Source organism: Nothoprocta perdicaria, unplaced genomic scaffold (assembly GCF_003342845.1).
Source record: "Nothoprocta perdicaria isolate Ctin4 unplaced genomic scaffold, notPer1 scaffold_54, whole genome shotgun sequence".
NCBI lineage: Eukaryota > Metazoa > Chordata > Aves > Tinamiformes > Tinamidae > Nothoprocta > Nothoprocta perdicaria.
Window position 1 is genome coordinate 2154242 of NW_020455799.1, and position 20037 is coordinate 2174278.

At 38.5% G+C, this 20037-nt stretch overlaps 1 protein-coding gene across 1 annotated transcript in view; it reads left to right on the forward strand.

The window, feature by feature from the left end:
• The window catches only part of USH2A (usherin), a 336721-nt gene that overhangs the window by 282571 nt on the left and 34113 nt on the right, over positions 1-20037 (forward strand). Inside the window, exon 60 of the mRNA XM_026048437.1 lies at positions 5300-5654. Within this exon, the coding sequence (XP_025904222.1) occupies positions 5300-5654 (355 nt within the window). The remainder of the gene's footprint in view (positions 1-5299; positions 5655-20037) is intronic.

Sequence of the window (20037 nt, forward strand, 5' to 3'; positions counted from 1 at the left end):
TGACTGATATCTTCATTCCCTGTGCTTTGAAATTCCTGAGCATTGCGTGGTCGCTTTTCTATGTAGATAGCTCTGTTAAGGGAGATATCAGCATAGCAAAGCATTGACTTCAGTCCTGCCAGTTGACCCTTGAAAGCTGGCAGAAGGTCCCGTCTTGCATAGCAGCAGAAAGAGGACAGAGAACTCAAGCCAAGTGCTGGAGAGAGATTTAAAGTCCAAGCGTGGTCTTTCCAACTCTAAATCTGCCTGGCAAGCCTGCTGGGTGGCCGGACATTCCCTCCCACACAGAGCTTGCAATAGTTGGGCATTTTATTGCAGTACAGCCACAGCTGACAAGAGAGAGAACCAAATTACCTTTTAGGAATCAGCAATGATAATTAAATAAATTCACTTTTGCCTTAAACACGTCAGTAGTCCCTTAAAAATTTGTACTTTCTTGACATAGCCTTTTGTCTGCTATTTTTTAATTGTTTGATTAAAATTGTTTGATTAAGAAAAAAAAAATCAAGTCCCTCCCACGTATAAAGAGAAATAAAGTATCCAATATAGCCAAGATATGTCTTCACTCTGTTGGTTTTGTAAGTAAATCTGATGATTACTGCTGCTATTCCATGGTAGCCATAGAAAAAGAAAACAGGAAATATAATGCAGAAAGCCTGCTTCAATGAAAAATACTGTAAATTGAATTTGACAGGATTTGATGGCATTTGATTATTCTAGTCACAGCCAAACAATGATATAAAGAGTAATATGAAACAGAATGTGTTACTGCCTAGCAGACTCAAAAGCAATAAACCTTCCTCCAATGTGACACAATCACTTCACAATCATAATTGTAGCCTGTTTGATACCTCTGAGTACAGCAGAAGGGCACTGACTGACATAGATACATTTTGTTTTTTATTTAAAGTGAAATGAAAATGGCGCACTGGGGCTCCAGATACAATCGTTATATTCACCTACATAGGCATGAATCACTTGGCAGTTATTTCAGCTGAAGTTTAAATGTGCTTAGACAACAACAATATCAAATCTTTCTCAGATAGCTGCAAAAAAATCAGGAAGGGGATGTAAGCACATAGTTCTTTTTCATTTTGTAGCCACACATAGCCCTGCATTGTTATAGCAGTAAGACTGCAGTATTTCTACGTGAGGTTATGGCATGTAATTTCTTCTTCATCGCGTGCCTCATCCTTACTGCATCACTACCAAAATAAATTCATTTAACTCAAAGCCTGGAATGTTTGGGGAGCTAGTGTATGTGCAGATCTTTGTATTAAAATGGCAGGGATCATACTTGCCTGCAGAAGCGTAAAAGCACTTGCAAGTTTGCAACCATTTTGTTAGAATTTTAAAAATAAAAATGTTAGTTTATTAAAAATGGAATGGTAACATTTTATTTGTTTAACCCACTCACTTTAAACACAAATATGAGGCTTTTAAACATTTGCAGCAGAGGCCACAACTTGGAAGAGATTGTGAATGAGAGAAGATGTGTTTTATGAGACAATCACCCAATCTACTGCTCTCCCCGTTTATCATGACATAAATCCCTGTGACAACCACAGAAATTGCAAGTCTGGAGAAAAGAATATTAGGAAAATAGGTGATGTATTTCTTTGCTGTATTTTAATAAGATATAGGTCACATCAGCTAATGGAGTTGCTCTTTGTTGGCCACCGCCATGCAGTATATGGAAGCACGAGATGGATCTTAAAGAAACATTGCCTCTAAAATTATCAGGATTTTAGATCATAGATGGTTTAAGGGAGCATGTGCATTTCTGTGGAAGTCACATTCTTTACATCACATTCATTAAGATTAAATTATTTAGTATGCGTATGTAAGTGAGATTGTAATGTAACTATCATTAGCAGAGCAGTCCTGATGGGGAACAAGTAGCGGAAAAAATAGCAGAAAATTTTAAGATGCAGAAGATGTCACCCGGCTGTTGACTCTTCTGCCTAGCACTTCGATTCTTTATGATGACTTCATCACTTACCCTTATATACCAACCATGAGCTACACCAAATGCAGCTTTTAAGGCACACAAGTGTTTTCCTTGGTTTAATGTAACACCCCTCATGGATATATAACATAAAAAATCTCAAGGATTTTAATTTTACCTGTAATAGATATAAAACCTAATCTTAACTAGCATATTATGTGTAGTAAGCTCAACTCGTTTTACTGAGTTTTAACATCAATGCTTGTAAAAATGTAAACCTAAAAACTGCATCAGTATAGATTTGTTTCAAAGAAATGCTAAGCAAGGCTGCTTTACAGAGATGGAACTGTACAGCCCGGCATTGCTAATGTTGCACTATTCCCCCACAAAATTATCGGAGACTGTTTTGCTCCAGGAGTTCTTATTGTTTCTAGAAATAACTCTCTCCTACCCTGGAAAGGGAGAGAGCAGGCGCTGCTAAAATACGTGTTTTTGGTGCACATTGAAAGATATATACTTGTGGAGGAGAGCTCTGTTTTGCCCTTCAAGACCTGAGGGCTTCACTGACTGTCTTCTTGGTGAGGGAGCTGAAGGGTGATCTCCACATAGAGCTTTATAGTCTCCCATCTCACAGAAGATTATACTCCCCTCTTTATGCCATCTGGCTCAGATTGGCAATGGGGTAGGGAGAATTTGCCCTTAAGAATAACTGTATCCGATCATCTTTAAAATGAGTGTGCAGCAAATCAGACTATGCAGATCAAGAGACAGCTTCTCCAGCTCCTAGAATTGTTATTCTGCTATGCAGCTCACTGTACATAAACACTTCCAGTTAAATGAGCAGTTGAATCTTAAATCTTAAGACTACTGAAATGATTACAGACTGTTCAACCACTTCTGTTCAAAGTTTATTCATACATGAAGATATTCTGTTTTTAGCACCACAGATGGAACCATTTACCTAACCATAAGTTTCATTCATTAAATATTCAGCAGTAATAAGATCTAAATACTTAACCAGACTACATTGTACAGCTTTGCTTGTGGATAAGGTTACAGTTGGTAGCATATTTGATCTTCCAGTGAGAAAAAGCTGTTTATCACAGACCTTATAAAATATTATGAAATATAAATGTTTGTATTCATTTAATTGCCGTGATTCTTGGTGAGAGAAGACAGATAGTAAATGTGACCTTACTGTGCTAAAATATCTTTTTTCACTTACCTTTAATCATTATTAGGCGTATTTTTAGGTACATAGGGATATATGGAATATCTAGCGCAGAAGAAAGGTATAGTAGTGATTCATTTTGGAATTGTCTCACATTAAGTCAGTGAACAAAACCTAAGGGAGAGTGCTGTATACAGCCTATTTTGCCATTACAATTAACATGGGAGATTGTATTAAAAATATTTAAGGAAACTGTGTGGTCAATAGCACATTTTTACCTCCACTATTTTCAGACATCTTTTTCATTTTGTAACAAGAGAATTGCTACGGAATCTTTCCTGCTTGTTCTGCTTACCATGCTTTGCCCACCTCTGCCAACCAATTTTCAGTATTGACACATAATGTATCTGTTTTGCTACACTAGACTCATTAGTCCCTAAAAACTCTGCTTTCCTAAAGATTGTGCTTTAACCCTTTAAAATAGTCAGTGTCTGTATAGTTTGTTTCTAACCCAATTTAGCAAAAAATCTTCAGCTTCATATAAGAAAATAGTGTTTGTGTATGCCTTATATATGCATGTGCACAAAGGATGCTCAAACGTGTACATATATACATCCACACTCCATGTTCTTATTTCCATTTAAATATGACACTATATTCTTTTACAAAGCAGTTAATGCTATCAGCTTAAAAAAAAAAAAGTTGCATTTGATGTTTTTAAGTAGTTCTTTGAGGTCAATCTAACAAGATAAAAATGAAGAGAATTCTGTGAAATACAAATTTTTCTCTTGCCAAAGAAATATTCTTCAGCTTCTGTGTGTATATAGTAATGGTGACACCTAGTAGTCAGACAAACCATTTTATTCTAGAAATTTGCCCTACTTGCAATAAAAGTGGCAGATAATGTAATTTGTTTTTTTCTTGTTGGCATGGAGGGTAAAAGTGCTCTCCCTTACTGTGAAGGCCGAGGTTCCTATAAAAAGTAGGAAAAATGCTTTAAAATCATGTGCAGTACAGCACAACCATCATTGAGATTTATCACAGTGTTTAAATGTAACCAACTTAATTTCACACAAACGTTTTTATGCCAAGTGAAAGAATTGATTTGGTAACTGTTTTGAAGATGAGTGCTTTCCTTTTTACATCTCTTGTAAATTCTGTATTAGAAGGGGCCACATGAGAAATGGGGTGAAAATCATCTGTAATATCTGATATGCAGAATATCTCCAGGTCCAACACTAAAAAAAATTTATAATAAGAATGGATGCTATACATTTTTATATGTGAACATTTTTGTTTACATTTCTATATGTGTGTGTTTATAGATATATATGTGTATATATATGAAACCAAATGTGTCAAAAAACTATACAGTAAATTGTCCTTTTATATTTGTAGTCTATATTGAAACACAAACAGCCTTGGAGGTGGGGAATTGTTTATTATAGAAAACACTTGTGATATGTTTAATGAGTTTTTGTGGTAGAGTTGCAAATTCTGCTAAGTTTATGCACATGGGATTACTTATTCCATTTGCAAGAGCAAATGGGGTATTTATTGAGAGCAAATCAGAATAAAAAGAAAGTGTGTGGCTTTGGTTTTGAGGGCATGTTTTGAATATTTATCCCTTGTGCACTAGGCAACATTTTTCTCTTTAAGAAAATAAATAAATAAATAAAAGGATTTCTGTAAATGAGGGATCCTGAAGTGAGTATCTACATAAATAGCTTGGTTTTCAGAAATGTTGAGAAATTGCACCCAAATCAGGTAATTATTTTAGCAAGTAAATATGAATTTAAGACTTCACGTCTCAAATTTTGAAAAATCTCATATCTAGTGTGTCACATCCTAAAAGGACAACAGGCCATTTCAGTGCTAACTCTGATATTATGAACTGTGATTGCACACTTACTTAAAGTGTTTCATAGCACTCTTCTAGGTAAAGGAGAACAATGATTAAATACTTGCCTTGAAAATATGTTTTTGACTACTCACAACCTGATACAGGTGCATAGAAAGGCTTTTAAGACAAGCAGGCAGTTCACTGTGCGTGTGATGTTTCAAAATAAGCTCTGTACTTCACTCAGTTACCAGCTGAACTTAGGACTTCAGGATCCATTAGAGCAGGACTGTGAAAGTTATTTTCAAATGTAAGTAAATTGCCTTTGATTTAATTTCAGGCGTCCTGTAGGTAGTCAAGAGGAGCTGCTTTTGTTCATCTGGGCTGAAGGACCTTTGGAATTTATTGATGCATCCGATGTGCTAAAGCCCTTTACTCTCTATGAGTATCGTGTCAGAGCGCAGAACGCCATGGGGTCAGTGGACAGCCCCTGGACCTCAGCCCAAACTCTAGAGGCATCTCCGTGGGGCATGGGAGCCCCTTGGGCACGAGCCACAAGTGCATACTCGGTCTGGTTGAACTGGACTCAGCCTGCAGCTCCCAACGGTGTCATCTCTCTGTATCGTGTTGTCTATCAGGAAAAACGCAGTGATCCGACATTTAGCATCCCACCTGTGACGGCACTAACCGTGATGGTAAGAACTGGTAACAAAACCAGCTTTTCATTATTTTCACAGAATCACAGAATATTCAAGGTTGGAAGGGACCCCTAGAGATCATCTAGTCCAACCTTCCCACTCAAGCAGGCACACCTAGAGCACGTGGCACAGGGCGGCATCCAGGCGGGTTTTGAAGACCTCCAGAGAAGGAGACTCCACAACCTCCCTAGGCAGCCTGTTCCACTGCTCTGTCACCCTCACAGTAAAGTTCCTCCTCACCTGGAGATGGAACTTCCTGTGTTTCAGTTTATGCCCATTTTGACCTCCATGTTACTTTAAAATTTCCAAGACTGAAACAATGACTGGAAAAGTGGTGTTTCATAATTGCTGGTAGGATTTTTTGGTTTAAATTTGTGGTTTGGTTCAATGAGGGCTGAACTATTTCAGATAAATACCTAATACCTGATAGATGCAAGGAGATTTCTCAAAATCTGAGAGTCATGTCTGGAGGAAGCAGGTACGTGCACTATCTTCATCGGCCTAGCTCTGAAAATATTATCCTGAATTTTTTATCTGACAATTATTGGAGTTTCGCAGAATCTGTATGAAGTGCAACAAAGTCATCTCTTGCTGCATGTTAAGCTAGTTTTGTAATTCAGTTGGAATCACAAAGTGAATGAATTCATTAGCAATTAAATAGTTAATATATGCAAAGCATTTGCATGTATACACATTTATAAAGATTCTCCTCACAGTGCATCAGTATGAAAAGCAGATCTAAAGGGACGGTTGTTTTGTGAACAACACTGTGTAAATCAGTGATAGAAGTGGTTATGGTGAGTGCAATTGTCAGTACTCATCCTGCCTAGAAATTATCTCCTAGCCTTTCTGTAGAAAGATGGCATATAGACAACTGAACTAGACTGTTTTATATTAGGATAGTAGTTAATTTACATGGTTATTGCCTGAAAATATGTTTTTAGAAAATGTTTAAGCCAGTTTTAATAAACTTGGATTTTCTTAGCAATGCTACCTCAACTTCGTAAACGTAGAGTTTTGCTTGAATGATGTTCATAGGGCATGTTTGCATTGAATAACTCTGAAACCCTCCCCCAATTTTTATTTATCCCAATTATTTAGTATTATTTAATTATTCAAATCTAATGATGTAGCTGGATTTAGGATTCTTGAAATTCTAAGGAATACGCTCTAGAATACCCCATAGTAACTCTCTTAGATGACTCTTTAAACTTTCTTTAAACAAACAAACAAACAAACAAAAAAAAACCACAGTCATAATCATCATGAGATACCTACCTTTCAAAACCAGAGAAATGAGAGAGCTTCTCTTAATATTCTGCTTAAACAGAATCCAGTGTGTTGCTGAGCACTGGAGCTGACCTGGCCAATCATGCATGCCAATGTCTTCTGAGCATGCCAGCAACAACAAAAACTGTCCAAGATGGTTGTATTGTGGGCAATAAAACCTACCAAAACGGCCTTTTAAATAATGTTGCCACAGTGTGTTTCTTTAGCAGCATCAGTTAAAAGCCTTTTAAATTAACAAGCTATTATTTACTTAATTAGTATTTTCCTGGCTCCAGAATGCTTTATTTTCCCCGAACAGTACCCTGAATCAAAATGACATTTTGGCAGCATATGTATAGCTGTTTTACTAATGTCACAATAAAACGGACAGACTTGCTTGGGGTTTTTCAACTGTCCTATGTCATGAATGTTTATCGATTATTATTTTTTTTATATCCTTTTTATTTTAAAATACTCTATTGCCTTTGAGGGAGAACTCTTCTGTGCATCTCTTTGGCCACCTGCACTCACATTAAGCCTTTGCAAGTGCATTAACTCAATAGAGTTGTTGCTGATTTATACAAGGGAGCTGAGATCAGAATCATATCTATTCTGTTCTGAATATAGTGGAACAGCTAGAGCTTTGAATCAAAGATATTGACATAAAGTGCACAGAGTCCTGTTATCAAAGATGTCTTTAGGAGGTCAGGTCAATTATCTCAACAGGCAGAAAACCTGGTCACTAAGTTGCAAAGTTATAGCTCCTTTAAAATAGAATTTTATCCTGAAATTGCTGATATACCCTTAGCTATGGCTTTCTGAATGAGAACTTTAATTAAAATGTAATTTTACTGAAAGAACTAGCATTCCAATGATTAAACTTCTGCCCCTTTAAAATATAGCTTTCAGGGGTACTAGGCTAAATCATTTAATCTCCTAAAGCATCTCTATTGGAGCTCCCTCGTGGGGTACGCCATTAGTCATTCTCTCATACAAGCTCCATGTTACAAGCAAGACTTAAAGTATTAAGCGAGCAATGAGTTTGGTCCTTCATTTAATCTGTGAAACTCCATTGTTATCCCATAAGAATATTCCAGGGAGGAAAATATAAAAAAGGAAGAAGAAGAAAAAAGCAGTGCTAAAATCATAGTAGTCACGCCAACCAATGCTCTTGTTATTCATACTCTGCTTACCTGCCATAGGACATAAAGTTTGACCAAAATCTAAAGCTGATATATAGTCCTTGTGACACTGCAGGATACAAATTAAGGTCTTGCTAAGTTGCTGCAAACCAGCCTAATTTGGCAATTTCTTTTTTATCTATTTTCAAAGCCAGCTGAGAAGCATCTTCTGGGTTTTCAAAACCTTTGACAGACTTAGCCACTCTGCCTTCCCAGTATGAAACTATTTACTCTCCAGTTACAGTGCATTAATCTCTATTTGAATTAATGGATCAGAGTTATGTCCATGCATAACCTTCAGATTACCAGTGATCCTTTGAAATTTTGTGATGTTTTTGGAGCTGAAAATCAGAACTGCACTGTGAAAACAAGATCTCCTGCACTTGAGGGAAAGGAGCCTCTCCCTACCCAGTTAGCAGCAGCTGACCTACACACAAGCAGATTTGATGCTCTGCAGCTAAAGAGCAGTGTCGCCCATCTCTCTAGCTTGTTTGGCCAGCTGTGTAGTGACAGATGTTAGGTGACAGCAAGTTAAACTGATGTTCTGGTTTATCTGAAGAATAAAGTCAAGCCAAGGCTGGTTAGAGCAGTGCAAGCTTCTCTCACAATGTATTGCCAGCTCATTTTGATCCTCAACAGGAAGAATATTTAGTGTCCTGTTGACTAGTATGAAAGATGTAATTCTGTGGGGATGGATTGACAGTAACTTCTCATTTACACAAATGTGCAAACAGTGACTGAATGATCAATGTAAACTTTTCATGCTTGTGAATGTAGCACCCCAAGCTGATATCATTATAAAGGCTGCCTCACAAGAGCATCAAAGCAGCAGAGTTGTTTACCTATGTTTGTCGAGTGCTTCTGTATGGTGAAGGATGGGTAAATTTTGACTTGGTGGCAGTAGGTGTTTTGTGGATGTGTACTGCTGTTTCTCTCATGCCAACTGCATGAAGTGTTTGGTTGTCTGTCATGGAAGAGTGCAAGCAAGCCAAGAAGATGAGTAATAAACTTAAGAATATGTACCTGCTAAAGAATAGATGGAAAAGGACAAGAGGGAGGGAGGAGAAAAGCACCCAGAGGTGAGAGTTATGAAGGAAAGGTCTGTCGGTAACACATGCACCCCCATTAGCATTATGTGTCAAACTATCCTCAGCAGAAATGCAGTGTGCTTGTTAGAGGATAAAAGAGATAAATTTGAGTATTACAGGCCTTATTCATGGGAATTTTACACCCGTGTTTCCCTAGGAGCACAGGCCTGCTCCCATTGCATCTTGCAGTATCAGGCCAACATCATTCTACAAGGCTTTCTTGGCATGCTGTGTCAGCTCAGGTCATAAAAAATTAACACATCACTTAGTCGGTATCCCTGCCCCGGCAAAGCCCTTGGTTTACACATGGCTATGCTAACAATTGAGAACATATGTTGGCTTAACTTACATTGTTTGGGAAGTTGGTATAACTATGTTAGCCAAAGCCCTCTTGGCAGATGCTGCATCTGTGCTGGTCAACTCTGTAGACATTTTGCAGAGCAGCACTAATAATAGAGATTTTGCAAGGAAAATAAGCCTTTTAGCTTGTGTGATTATGTTTTTATAACCAGAGAGTAATTTGTACCTGAATAAAAATAATTGATGTGTACTTACTGTAAAGCATCACTGGCCAGTGCTGCTATACAACAGTCATGCAAGAATTTTAAGTCAACAGAATTTTATAGATCTCTGCAACATGATACCCAAAGGTAGTTCTTTTGTGTTTATCACATATAGAAATACTTAATAGATCTGCATGTGATACTGCAGTTCCGTTTTCTCAGGGAGAGCAGTGAACTTTCATCACTGTCCAATACGCCCTGCCACATAGTTACTAACTTCCAAGTGCATAGAGCTATTGAGTAATGCAGTATACAGGGCTGCACGTGACAGCTTTCATATAGGAAAAGCAAAGTAAACTGTAGGCTTAGGATAAATATTCCAAAGGGAGGCACTGGTGAAATGTTTTTATTCATACCAATGTTGGGAATGAAGAAATGAGCTCCACCGTGAGAAAACGAGAGTAGGTGGTATCAGTCTGGCACATGCTATAAATTCAGGAGATGGGCAACTTAGCCAGGAGTGAAAGCTGTAAACGGCAGTGGAGGGCAAAAGTTAATTAGGCTACTGAGCTGGTGTTAACAAGTAGCCCCGGTAAGAAACAAGATGGCTGCGACGCAGAGTGCCCTATCGCAGCCCAAAGAGCAGCTCCTTCGCTCTGCAAGGCCTTGCGGGGTACGGGGAAATCATACACAGATGACTAATTTTTTTATGGTTCACAGCCGATCAAAGTGAAATTCAGCAGCTGTTCAGGACAAGTGACCACTCTAACGGCTGTAATATAACCCGCTAAATAGAGAGGGAATTGCATGAGAGCAAGAGGTTAGCTGTGATTATCGGCAGGTGAGTGCTTTATTGAAGTTGAAAGACCATTAACATTGATGGAGTAATTATTTCAACTTGAAAGTAATTACCTTGATGGGTGATAACTTCTCCAGTGTTCCCAGATTTGATTGGACAAAACAATTGTGAATTCTTGAAGCCTAAAAAAATATTACAACAATACTGCAATGTTTAAATTACTGAAACCACTGTTAGACTACTTTAATTATGCCTAACAGTGAGAAGATTTTCACTTAGAACAACCAGCAACCTTTCATGTATAGAGATATTTGCTTTCTAATTCCAGGGAAATGATTCATACCTACCACATATGTGCTGAGTGATGGTTTTGCAAATGAATTATTTGATTTAAATGCAATTTTTAAGATTCAAAGCCTTGGGAGAGTGGTTGCCAGAAGAGCTCGTACTGGAATTATTGCAATTGTTTCATTTGCCAGGAGAGCCCAGTAATGTTGCAGCCTTCCCATGTTTCAGTCTCTAGACTTGCTAAGCTTACACAGTAAGGACAAGTGCCCCTTCATGTTGAAGGCCACTAAAAAATGTGTACAGGCCAGTCTGTGTGTCTCACAGGCTCTGCTCTCTCCATGTTGCTGTAGAGTGTGCTGGATTTGCCACTCTGCTTAAATAATTGTTTGGACCAGGCTGACGATGTCCCTCCAGAAGCTCCTGGAGTAAGCCCCTCCTAGCAAGACAGACACTGAGAATTGCTAGTTAGAGCTGAAAGGATGAAATGAGTGAAATGAGTGAGGATGAAAGGATGAACATGGTGTCCAGGGCCTTGGAGCATTGTGGTGATAGACCTGGAGCCACTGAGGATAGCAAAAGGCCCCAGCTCCAACCACTTCTGTTTTTACCATCACTGCTGCTATCAGGGCTACTTCAATATCTCCGTGGATGCTTTTAGGCAGCCACGGAAACGTAGATTTAGACTCTGCTGGAACTCGGAATTAAAAAACCCTTATGAATTAGCATGCGGGGCAGCAGGGAAAGTTTTATCTGGATTCTTAATGCACTGTCAACATGGTTGATAATCTGAGTTACTGGAGGCTACAGCGAATGAGTTTATTTCATTATGTTTTTTCTTCAGTACTTTCTCCCTAATTCGATGTGCTATAGGGAGTTGAAATAACTTTGTTGTTCAATAAATTTTTGGACCAGAAGGAAAAACACTGATATGTCTCTCCATGCCTAATCATAGAGCCCATGTAGTTTATGACTTCTCTGACTCTTAACAGGCAAGCAGAGTAGATTTTTGTGAGTAATCTACAGCTGACAGGTTCCACATCGCATGACAATTTTCCTTGATTTGTCCAATCCTTAGATGTTATCATGTGTTTTCGTGCCAGTACTTTTTAAACACGGTAAAAAGAAAAATAGAGAATAGTATGCAGTAGCTGTTTCACTGTCTTTTTATTGTTTTTCTTCTTCTCTCTGCTTCTTGGAAAATTCTCTCATTCTCTCAGTAACTTTTTTTCTATGTTTGTCCTCTCAAACAATGCTTCTCTTCAAAAAGAAAAAAAAATCAAAAGTTTTGTATGTTTTCCTTTATTTAAAGGATGTCTGTGTATTTTAATCAATTTTAGGCCTGATTCAAAGCTCATTCCATTTAGTACATTGTTTTTTCACTGACTGTATATAATATCAGCTCGGAGTTTAACTCCTCTCACTTCCCAGGGGTCAGATGTATTGCAGAGAGGTGTGTGATGTGGCTAAGGGGCTGGAAAGTGAATCTTTGGAACCATGTGCCGATGAGCACATGTGAGAGCGGCCCTTAGGCTGCTCTAGTGACTTTAGTTGACAGCTAAATCAAAAGAAGGTAGTTGATATTAAGCAATTTAATCAACTGGTCTTTCTTAACCCACTCTATTGAAGCCAGTAAGGGTAATGGGATTTGGTCAGTTTGAAGATGTAAAGGACTAACCTTTGACAGGGAAATAGTGACGGGGAGCAGGCTAAAAGTGGGAACCTTTTTCAGTCTGTGCAGCTGCAGTCAAAAGGCAAGTGGTAACAAAGCCTAAAGGTAGCTGTGGAAAATGAGATAATGTAAATGCACCTTGTGCTATCTTTTTTTTTTTGAGTTTCTCTGTATGCTCTCTGTTCATGCTTTTCCATATGATATTTGCATAAAACTCTTGCATTTGAGTTGGAAGAATGAGAACATGCTAATTGGGCACTGTAGGAAACCACTATTGACCATGTGTTTTCTCATTTACAAAAATGAAAGACACTCAAAAACTTTACTTTCTTAAGAATGCCGTGATAAGAAGATATAAAATGGAACTTTCTTCCCTTTGTGCTGTGTTGTGTTTGACTGCAGTGAATCTGCTTTAAAAAGAAGTTTTGGGCAAACTGAAGAGGCTTTTTCAAATGTACGTAGCAAATAAAATGGAGGAGGAGAAGGAAGAAAAAGTAAATTTATTCAATGCGTGCAGCTGTTTTTCAAATTAGATATATGTTTAAAATGCTTAATTGGATTTGACTAGATTTTAATTCACATTTAGCCGATGTTCTTAAGTGGAAATATCAGGCAATTCCAAGGCAACTCTCTTTGTTGGTAAAGTCATAGGGCAGCTTCCTAAAATCCCATGGGTCATGTACGACAGCTACAGATAGGGGAGTTCTTCAGCAGAAAATTATAAAGACCACGTCCTTCCCCTCATCCTATTCTCCTGCCTTTCTCCCCTCCGCAGCTGAGGGACTTGTATTCAAATTGGCTAGGAAGTGTTATGTTATGTGCTTATATTTCATTTGGAATTTTAATAAGCAACATGTAATATAAGAAACAGAGAATCCTTCCTCCTTTTAAAATATAAGAGTGAGCCATATGACTCAGGGAATTGCTCGTATAATATAGAGCCTCATACCGCTGGGGACCCCATTTGAATCTAATCCAGGTCCACAGTCACCAAAGTCATTCTCATCAAACAGCAGTTGGGTGTCCTACGCGAGATAAGTTTAGTATTCTCAGCTGACCTCCTGTCCTTTCTCTTTATTGCTCCCTTTTGAATCCCTTCCCATCACTCAGCTTCACAGCTTCATTCAAGCCGGTCTCCCCTACGCTTGTAGCGCTCTCCCATTTCCTGCCTGCCAAGTGACCTCTCTTTCTCTCTTTCTCCTCCTTTCAGACTTTACAAAAAACACTGGCATGCATGTATAATCTTGCCACAGTCTTTTTTTTTTTTTTTTTTAGGGGCAAGACCCTAATTCCTGTGCAGTGCTAAAACATGAGCCTATGAGCAGGAAGCAGTTTGGGGCTGGGCACGTGTGCCTGCCGGTTAATTTACAGAACTATATAAATATTATTTTTGAGACTATAATAGTAATTATGGTGAATAGAGGCCAGATGGCCTCTGTATCTAAAAAGCGGAATTGCAGTGTATTTTTAATGGACTTAAATGTTCCTTTTTGACAGGAATCAAATACTAAATTCTGTGTTAGAAGGTGCCTGTCAGGTAAATATGGTTCCAAGTTTTGGTTTTTGTTAAAGTAATTACTACTGTCATGGCTGGATACTTTTGCTCACTAAAGTCTTATTCTGTGGTGGTGGTGTGTTTTGTTTTTTTTTTTTTTTTTTTTTTTTAGGATGGTTATTGATCTCTTGCTGAGCTGAGATTTCAGTTTTATGCCAGATAGTTTGATTAATGGGTTGCTTTCTGTAAGTGGACTGAATGGGGATAGGAAGCACAAGCCGCTCATGCCGCCAACCCCAGCTCCGTCAAGACGCATAGCTCATTATGAAACAGTTATCAAGTATACATGAAAAATTAATTGGGCTCAGTTTGATTCTGAAAAGGATCAGCTTTCTACTTGGCGGTCCCCCCAATCCTTCCAGATGTTGCGCGCTAGCCCCTCGAGAAGCAGCGAAGGGAGATGTATTAATACATTGTATTGATTAGATCAAGACCCCTGACAGTTATTTGTAGAGATACCATCTGGCTGCTGTTCGAATTCCTTCACCAAAAACAGGACGTGACATGTTATTAATCTCAACTCTCTAAGTATAGACAGTTGCCTTTTCTGCTAAACCGCATTTTACCATTCCGTAGGAGATGAAGGCAGACCTGAAGGGTGCTGAAATTAAGGTTATTACACAAATTGAGCCATATGGTCCAAATATTTCAGCAAGAAAATTGCCAGGCAATAAAAATTGCTCCTGCCTTCCTAATGGTGTAAATTACAGTTTAACCATGGCTCTAATGATGTCCTTCTGCCGCGCTTAACTACTGTTACATGAAGGACATTGTTTTAAAAATATAAAAAACAAGTAAATGCCAGCAGCGTGTTTTACAATCTGTTAGTGTGTCATTAAGAACACTGTCAGAATTACATAAACATAATGGCAGGCAACCTAGCATACAAAAGAACGAGTATGGAAATAGAAAGTGTCTTGAAAACTCCTTTAGCTCTGTAATGTCAAGAGCCTTTTCCCTTTTGGAACTTCTCCAGTGTTAGAAAGCGTGGCTGCATATTTATTCTAGTTCCCACACAGGCGCTAATGGACATTGTAAAAAAGCGAAAAGGATTTTGAATATTCAGATGGATTTTGTAACAATAGAAGGGTATAAATTTCCCATCACATTATACTGCAACTGTATAGTGAATTAGCATGGTATAAAAAGGCAAAATTGAAATGTGACAATGTTTTCTAACGGAAACATCAGTTTTATTAGTTTGGATCATAATGGGACTTTTTGGATTATTATCTGTATTATCTGGAGAATTGCAAAGTATTTGTGAAAATGGTTTCAAAACTGAAAAGCTTCGTGCATTTTACTAACAGAGTTTACATTCCTAAAATTTATTTATTAAATTTAGCTGTATTTTTTTTTATTAGAAACAGGGCAAAATGGTTATCCAAACAGCAGATACATTGCTGACTGTTTCTGTGAATTGCTATGCAATGTACAGAGTAATCAGTAAATAACTAAAGTGAGTCATTAGTAAGTGATGTCTCATTTCAAAAACATTCTCCCAAGCCTTCAGTTTATAAAGGAGAAAAATTTCTTTTTGCAAAAAGGGAAAAAATCATGTCGCTTACTTAGAAATGCTGTTCCACATTTTGAGTCTGACCAGTTGTACTTTAAGCAGTGTGTAGATGTTAGCATTTTGTGTGTGCCAGACCTGTAGGTAAAATGAACTAGCACAGCCGTGTTGCCAGTTTGGGCTCTGGCTGCCTGGATGCAAGTCCGTGGCGCGGGGAGGTGTGTACATGTACGAGGGTGGTCTGCAGGGGTAGAATCATCTACTGAAACAGAATCATCTACTTAAAACCAACCTGTTCTGCTCCCCGCCTCTGCTGCCTTTTTCCCTGGCCCACTTGACTCTCATCTGCTCAGCTGGCTGAGCTGTCTCTTCCCTCCCTGCTCACTTTTGAGGACAGAAACATCCTTTCAGTTGCAAAGGGACCAGGTCCGACTGAATCCTAATTTGGTTTGAAATGTGTTTGACAGTGCTGAAAATGCAAGTGGGCAGTGTTGACTGGACAAATGAGGAAAGGGAGATACAGAGTTAGCTGGCTGGAATGGCTGGTTGGAGAATGAGCTGACAGGCAGCTCTTGCATTTGTCTTCACACTGGCTCATGTTTCTGAAGCCGCAATTTCTGAAGTCACATGAAGATCTCATTTGTGTATAGGAATAGGGAAAAGATGGCAGGAGACTTTTGCCTAAAAATTTAGACAACAAATTTAAATTGAGTCAGAACCAGACAGTTAATCAGAGTCAATAAACTTTGAACCAGCATTTACATCAGTCCTTTCATCTAATACCAGTAAGATCATGCACAGCAAGACAAATATAAAAGTAATTCATATTCTATTAATTTATTTTTCCAAGGAAACTAAAAGCAGAATCAACTAAAATTTCTATACCCTGAAGAGAGGGAGATGATAATTGTGGTACAGATGCCCTTCCACCAGAATCCCTTGGAAAGCCTTGGAAAGGAAGTCTGGAAGCCTTGGAAAGAAGATGCTCATTGACATGCTTATGGTTGCCAAGGATAGACTCAAGAGAAAAGGTTTCTACTCATGAAGAGAGCGGCTTAGTGAAAGCATCACTGCCAAAGATGCTACCAGAATCAGAGTGTTTGGTGTTTTTTTTTTTTTTTTAATCATATTAGCAGATGCCACATGCAGCCGTTAGAGCATCAAAATCCATATGTTACACCTCTAGCAACTGCAGACTGCTTACACCCTCCATCAAAACACTAGAAAATATGTTTTATTCTCCCTTCCTTGCCTTTCACAAGATCACTTTCTAAGAGCACTATTGGAGACTGTGAGCAGTTAGAAAAGAGACAGGAATTAACTCTCCTCCCAAGGGTTAAGTGGAAAAAGCTTCTCCCTGTTTCAGATTTTCATTGAGAAATTGATTGATTGTACTTTGGGTTACTCCATATCCCTGGTCCATCAGGATCAGGCAGGACTGCAGTCAGGTAATGTGTTTGAAAGGTGTCATATTACAGAGGGCTGTGTAGTTATGATGCTGGCAAAGCCCTAGGAGACCAGGGCTCACGTGCCCACCTAGGGCAAGCTGTGGCTGGAGCAGGAGCAGCGGGTAGGCCTGCAGCACAGCACCCGCCCCCAGTTCCTGGGCTTTGCAAACCTTTCAAGAATTAAATCTGTCGCTGCTCCTGCCTTCTTTGTGTGGTGCAAGGAATCATAGAATCATAGAATCATAGAATGCCGAAGGTTGGAAGGGACCTCAGAGGTCATCGAGTCCAACGCAGGGTCACCTAGAGCACGTTGCACAGGGCTGCATCCAAGCGGGTTTTAAAGATCTCCAAAGAAGGAACTTGTGGTCACCACAGAGACCAGATGCAAAGACGATAGGGCTGGCGGGGTATGTTCCAGCTGGACTGGTCACTGGGACTTGTGTTGGTTGTGTGTCAAAAAGATTCCAAGGAGATTTATCTTCATGACCAACAGGAGTGTAGCATAAATCTTGACTCATTTTACTTGGATACTGCATGCAGTATGGAAGTGGAAATCATGTAAATATGCACCAAGTTTATAATAGTCCTACAGAAACAAAATCACAAATGCAAAGTTAATATAACAAGATAGAGGGTAGTGGTAATTTTTAGATAGAGGTAATTTTTCTATACTTTTGCTATAAAATAACCCTTTGCTTTGCACAAACAAAATGAAAAAAAAATTGTAGCACTGATTTTTCAACAGGCTTTAAAAAAACATTAGTGAGAACTGAGAAAGATGTCTTTTGTCTTAAGATGAACTGAAATAGTATTGTCATTCTGGCTTCATAAAATTATTTTTTATTGTTTCTGAGTTCAAGTCAGATGATAATTTAGATTGTTTCTAATGCTACAAATACGAGATTCATGATCTAAATAGATCATGATCTAAATAGATCATGAGATTTATACTATAGCTGTAGCTTAAAACAGTGACATATTTAAGCGCTGTGCTTAATGTTACTAGAAAGTCCTGGCCCAAAAAGACTAAAGAGAGACTTTGAGAGCAAATCAGAAGGAAGGAAGACCCCTGTGTCACACAACAGTTTGAGTTCTTGTTGTGTGGATGTCCAAGACAGAGTGCCCTTTGAGGACAAATATGGCTGAGAACCTAAAAATGTCTCCAAATATTGCTGAGAAGCAACTCTTCAGCATACTGCATTTTTCCTGCTTTCTGGCCCCGCATAGAAGCATCTCAACCCTATCGTTGACTCTGTTAACAAATGTCTCTAATGATATTTGATTTGGAGATGTTCTTGGAAGTTTTAAATCTCACTGACTTGAGTAACATCATCTTGGATCAAAGATCATTTCCTGCCTGTTGACCTATGCATAGAAAGCAGTAGGAAGATGGCACAGGGATGTTTGCTTCAATATTGCGGATTAGCCGAGCCCAATCCCTATTAGAATGGTTCTGTTTTAATGACATCTACGTACAACATTTAGTTTTGATCTTCTGGCATTAAGGTCCTGATCAGAGTCTGATCTCCTGTCCAGAGAAGGCAAAAGGAAAGTTTTTGAAGACCTTTGAAATAGCTTCCGCTTCTCAAACTTAAGAAAAAAAAAAAAAAAAAAAAAAGACCTGTATGGTCTGTTGCTCTTTGTTGGTGGAGATTGTTGTCACTGGTGTCTTGACTTTTTGAGTCTTAGATGATTTTAAGCAAAAGTTAAAGTACTGAACCTAGGCATTTGCCTTAGATGCTTAAAACAGCCCAGCTGGTTTAATCTCCTATATTTGAGAGATTAAGGCTCGTTGGAAGGGCTATTCAGCTAAATATAAGCACCAGAATATTCCTTTGGAGGAACCACCTTTCTCTGCATGGACTATGAAGAGAGGGGAGAACAGCTCTGAGTGTTTTATGGCTAAAGGTAGCTCTGTGGATATTTCCTGTTACAGCTGCAGATCCTCCTTGTATATATTTAAAAGTCTGGTGTAAAATGACTAAATTATAGTAATTTCTTTTTGATTGTTCGATTTATAACATACATACATGCAGCTAATCAATAGATGATAATCGGAAACTAGCAGATTTACAAGTTAATATGGTCAATTCAATAACACACTTAAAAGAAATTCTCAGTCCTGAAACTTAAGCTTGGCTGTGTGCCTGTTGACTTAGTGGTTTAACTCCCCAGGTAATGCAACTATCCAAAGAAACTAGAAAATCAGAAATTATGTACTTTTCAGTAATTCTGAATTTATATTTAAGTATGTAGGTCTTCCATCTCTTTCCTAGCTAGTCAAAAGCTGTTCAGAACTTCTTTTTTGTCAGAAGTGAGTCTCGCGCTGAGAAACCCCAGCTGCCACAGGAGAGGCTAGTGCATGTGTAAATGCATGAAAATACACAATTTAATAATGTGTTTTAGTTATCTATTAAAGTTTGAAGGTGATGCTAGGTAGCTGCTTTTCCTGTTTGTGGTGCAGCGGGTTTTTCTGTGCTTTTCTCACTATGTGTATGAATTTAATGATGGTCTGGCAACATGGGGAATGGGCTGTATCTGGAGATATAGCTAAATATAGTGCATCAAAACTAGTTGCATTCAGCTGTGTGCCTAGGATTAAGCTAGAGGGGATTGTAGCTTCATGATCATTGCAAGATCAGCCTGGAAGTTAATCCACATGCTAGGTTTGCTTGGTTTTGAGACACTAAACCTTCAGGCAGACTCTGTTCCAGTTACTCCACCAAATTCTACAACTCTTCTTTCTGCTGCTGCGTTCTCAGCTCTTTTCTTGTGGTAGAGTTAATTCTGAGCATTCATATTTCGATCTGTAACTGCCAAAGGATGCAATGATAGATAGAGATAGATAGTCTCATTATTTTTACTAAGTCCAGAGTACCTCCAATGGAAGAAGAAATTTTTTATTTCTCTTACTTAGTAATACAGAGGCTTTCTATTCTGTGTGTTGAGGATTCCCCCAACTTTTTTGACAATTTAGGGCATACTCCGAAAACAGAAATAAGTCCAGCAGGTCCTGCAAGGAGCCTCAGCTGAAACTGTTGGTATTTCTATTGTAAGTTGCTTAGCT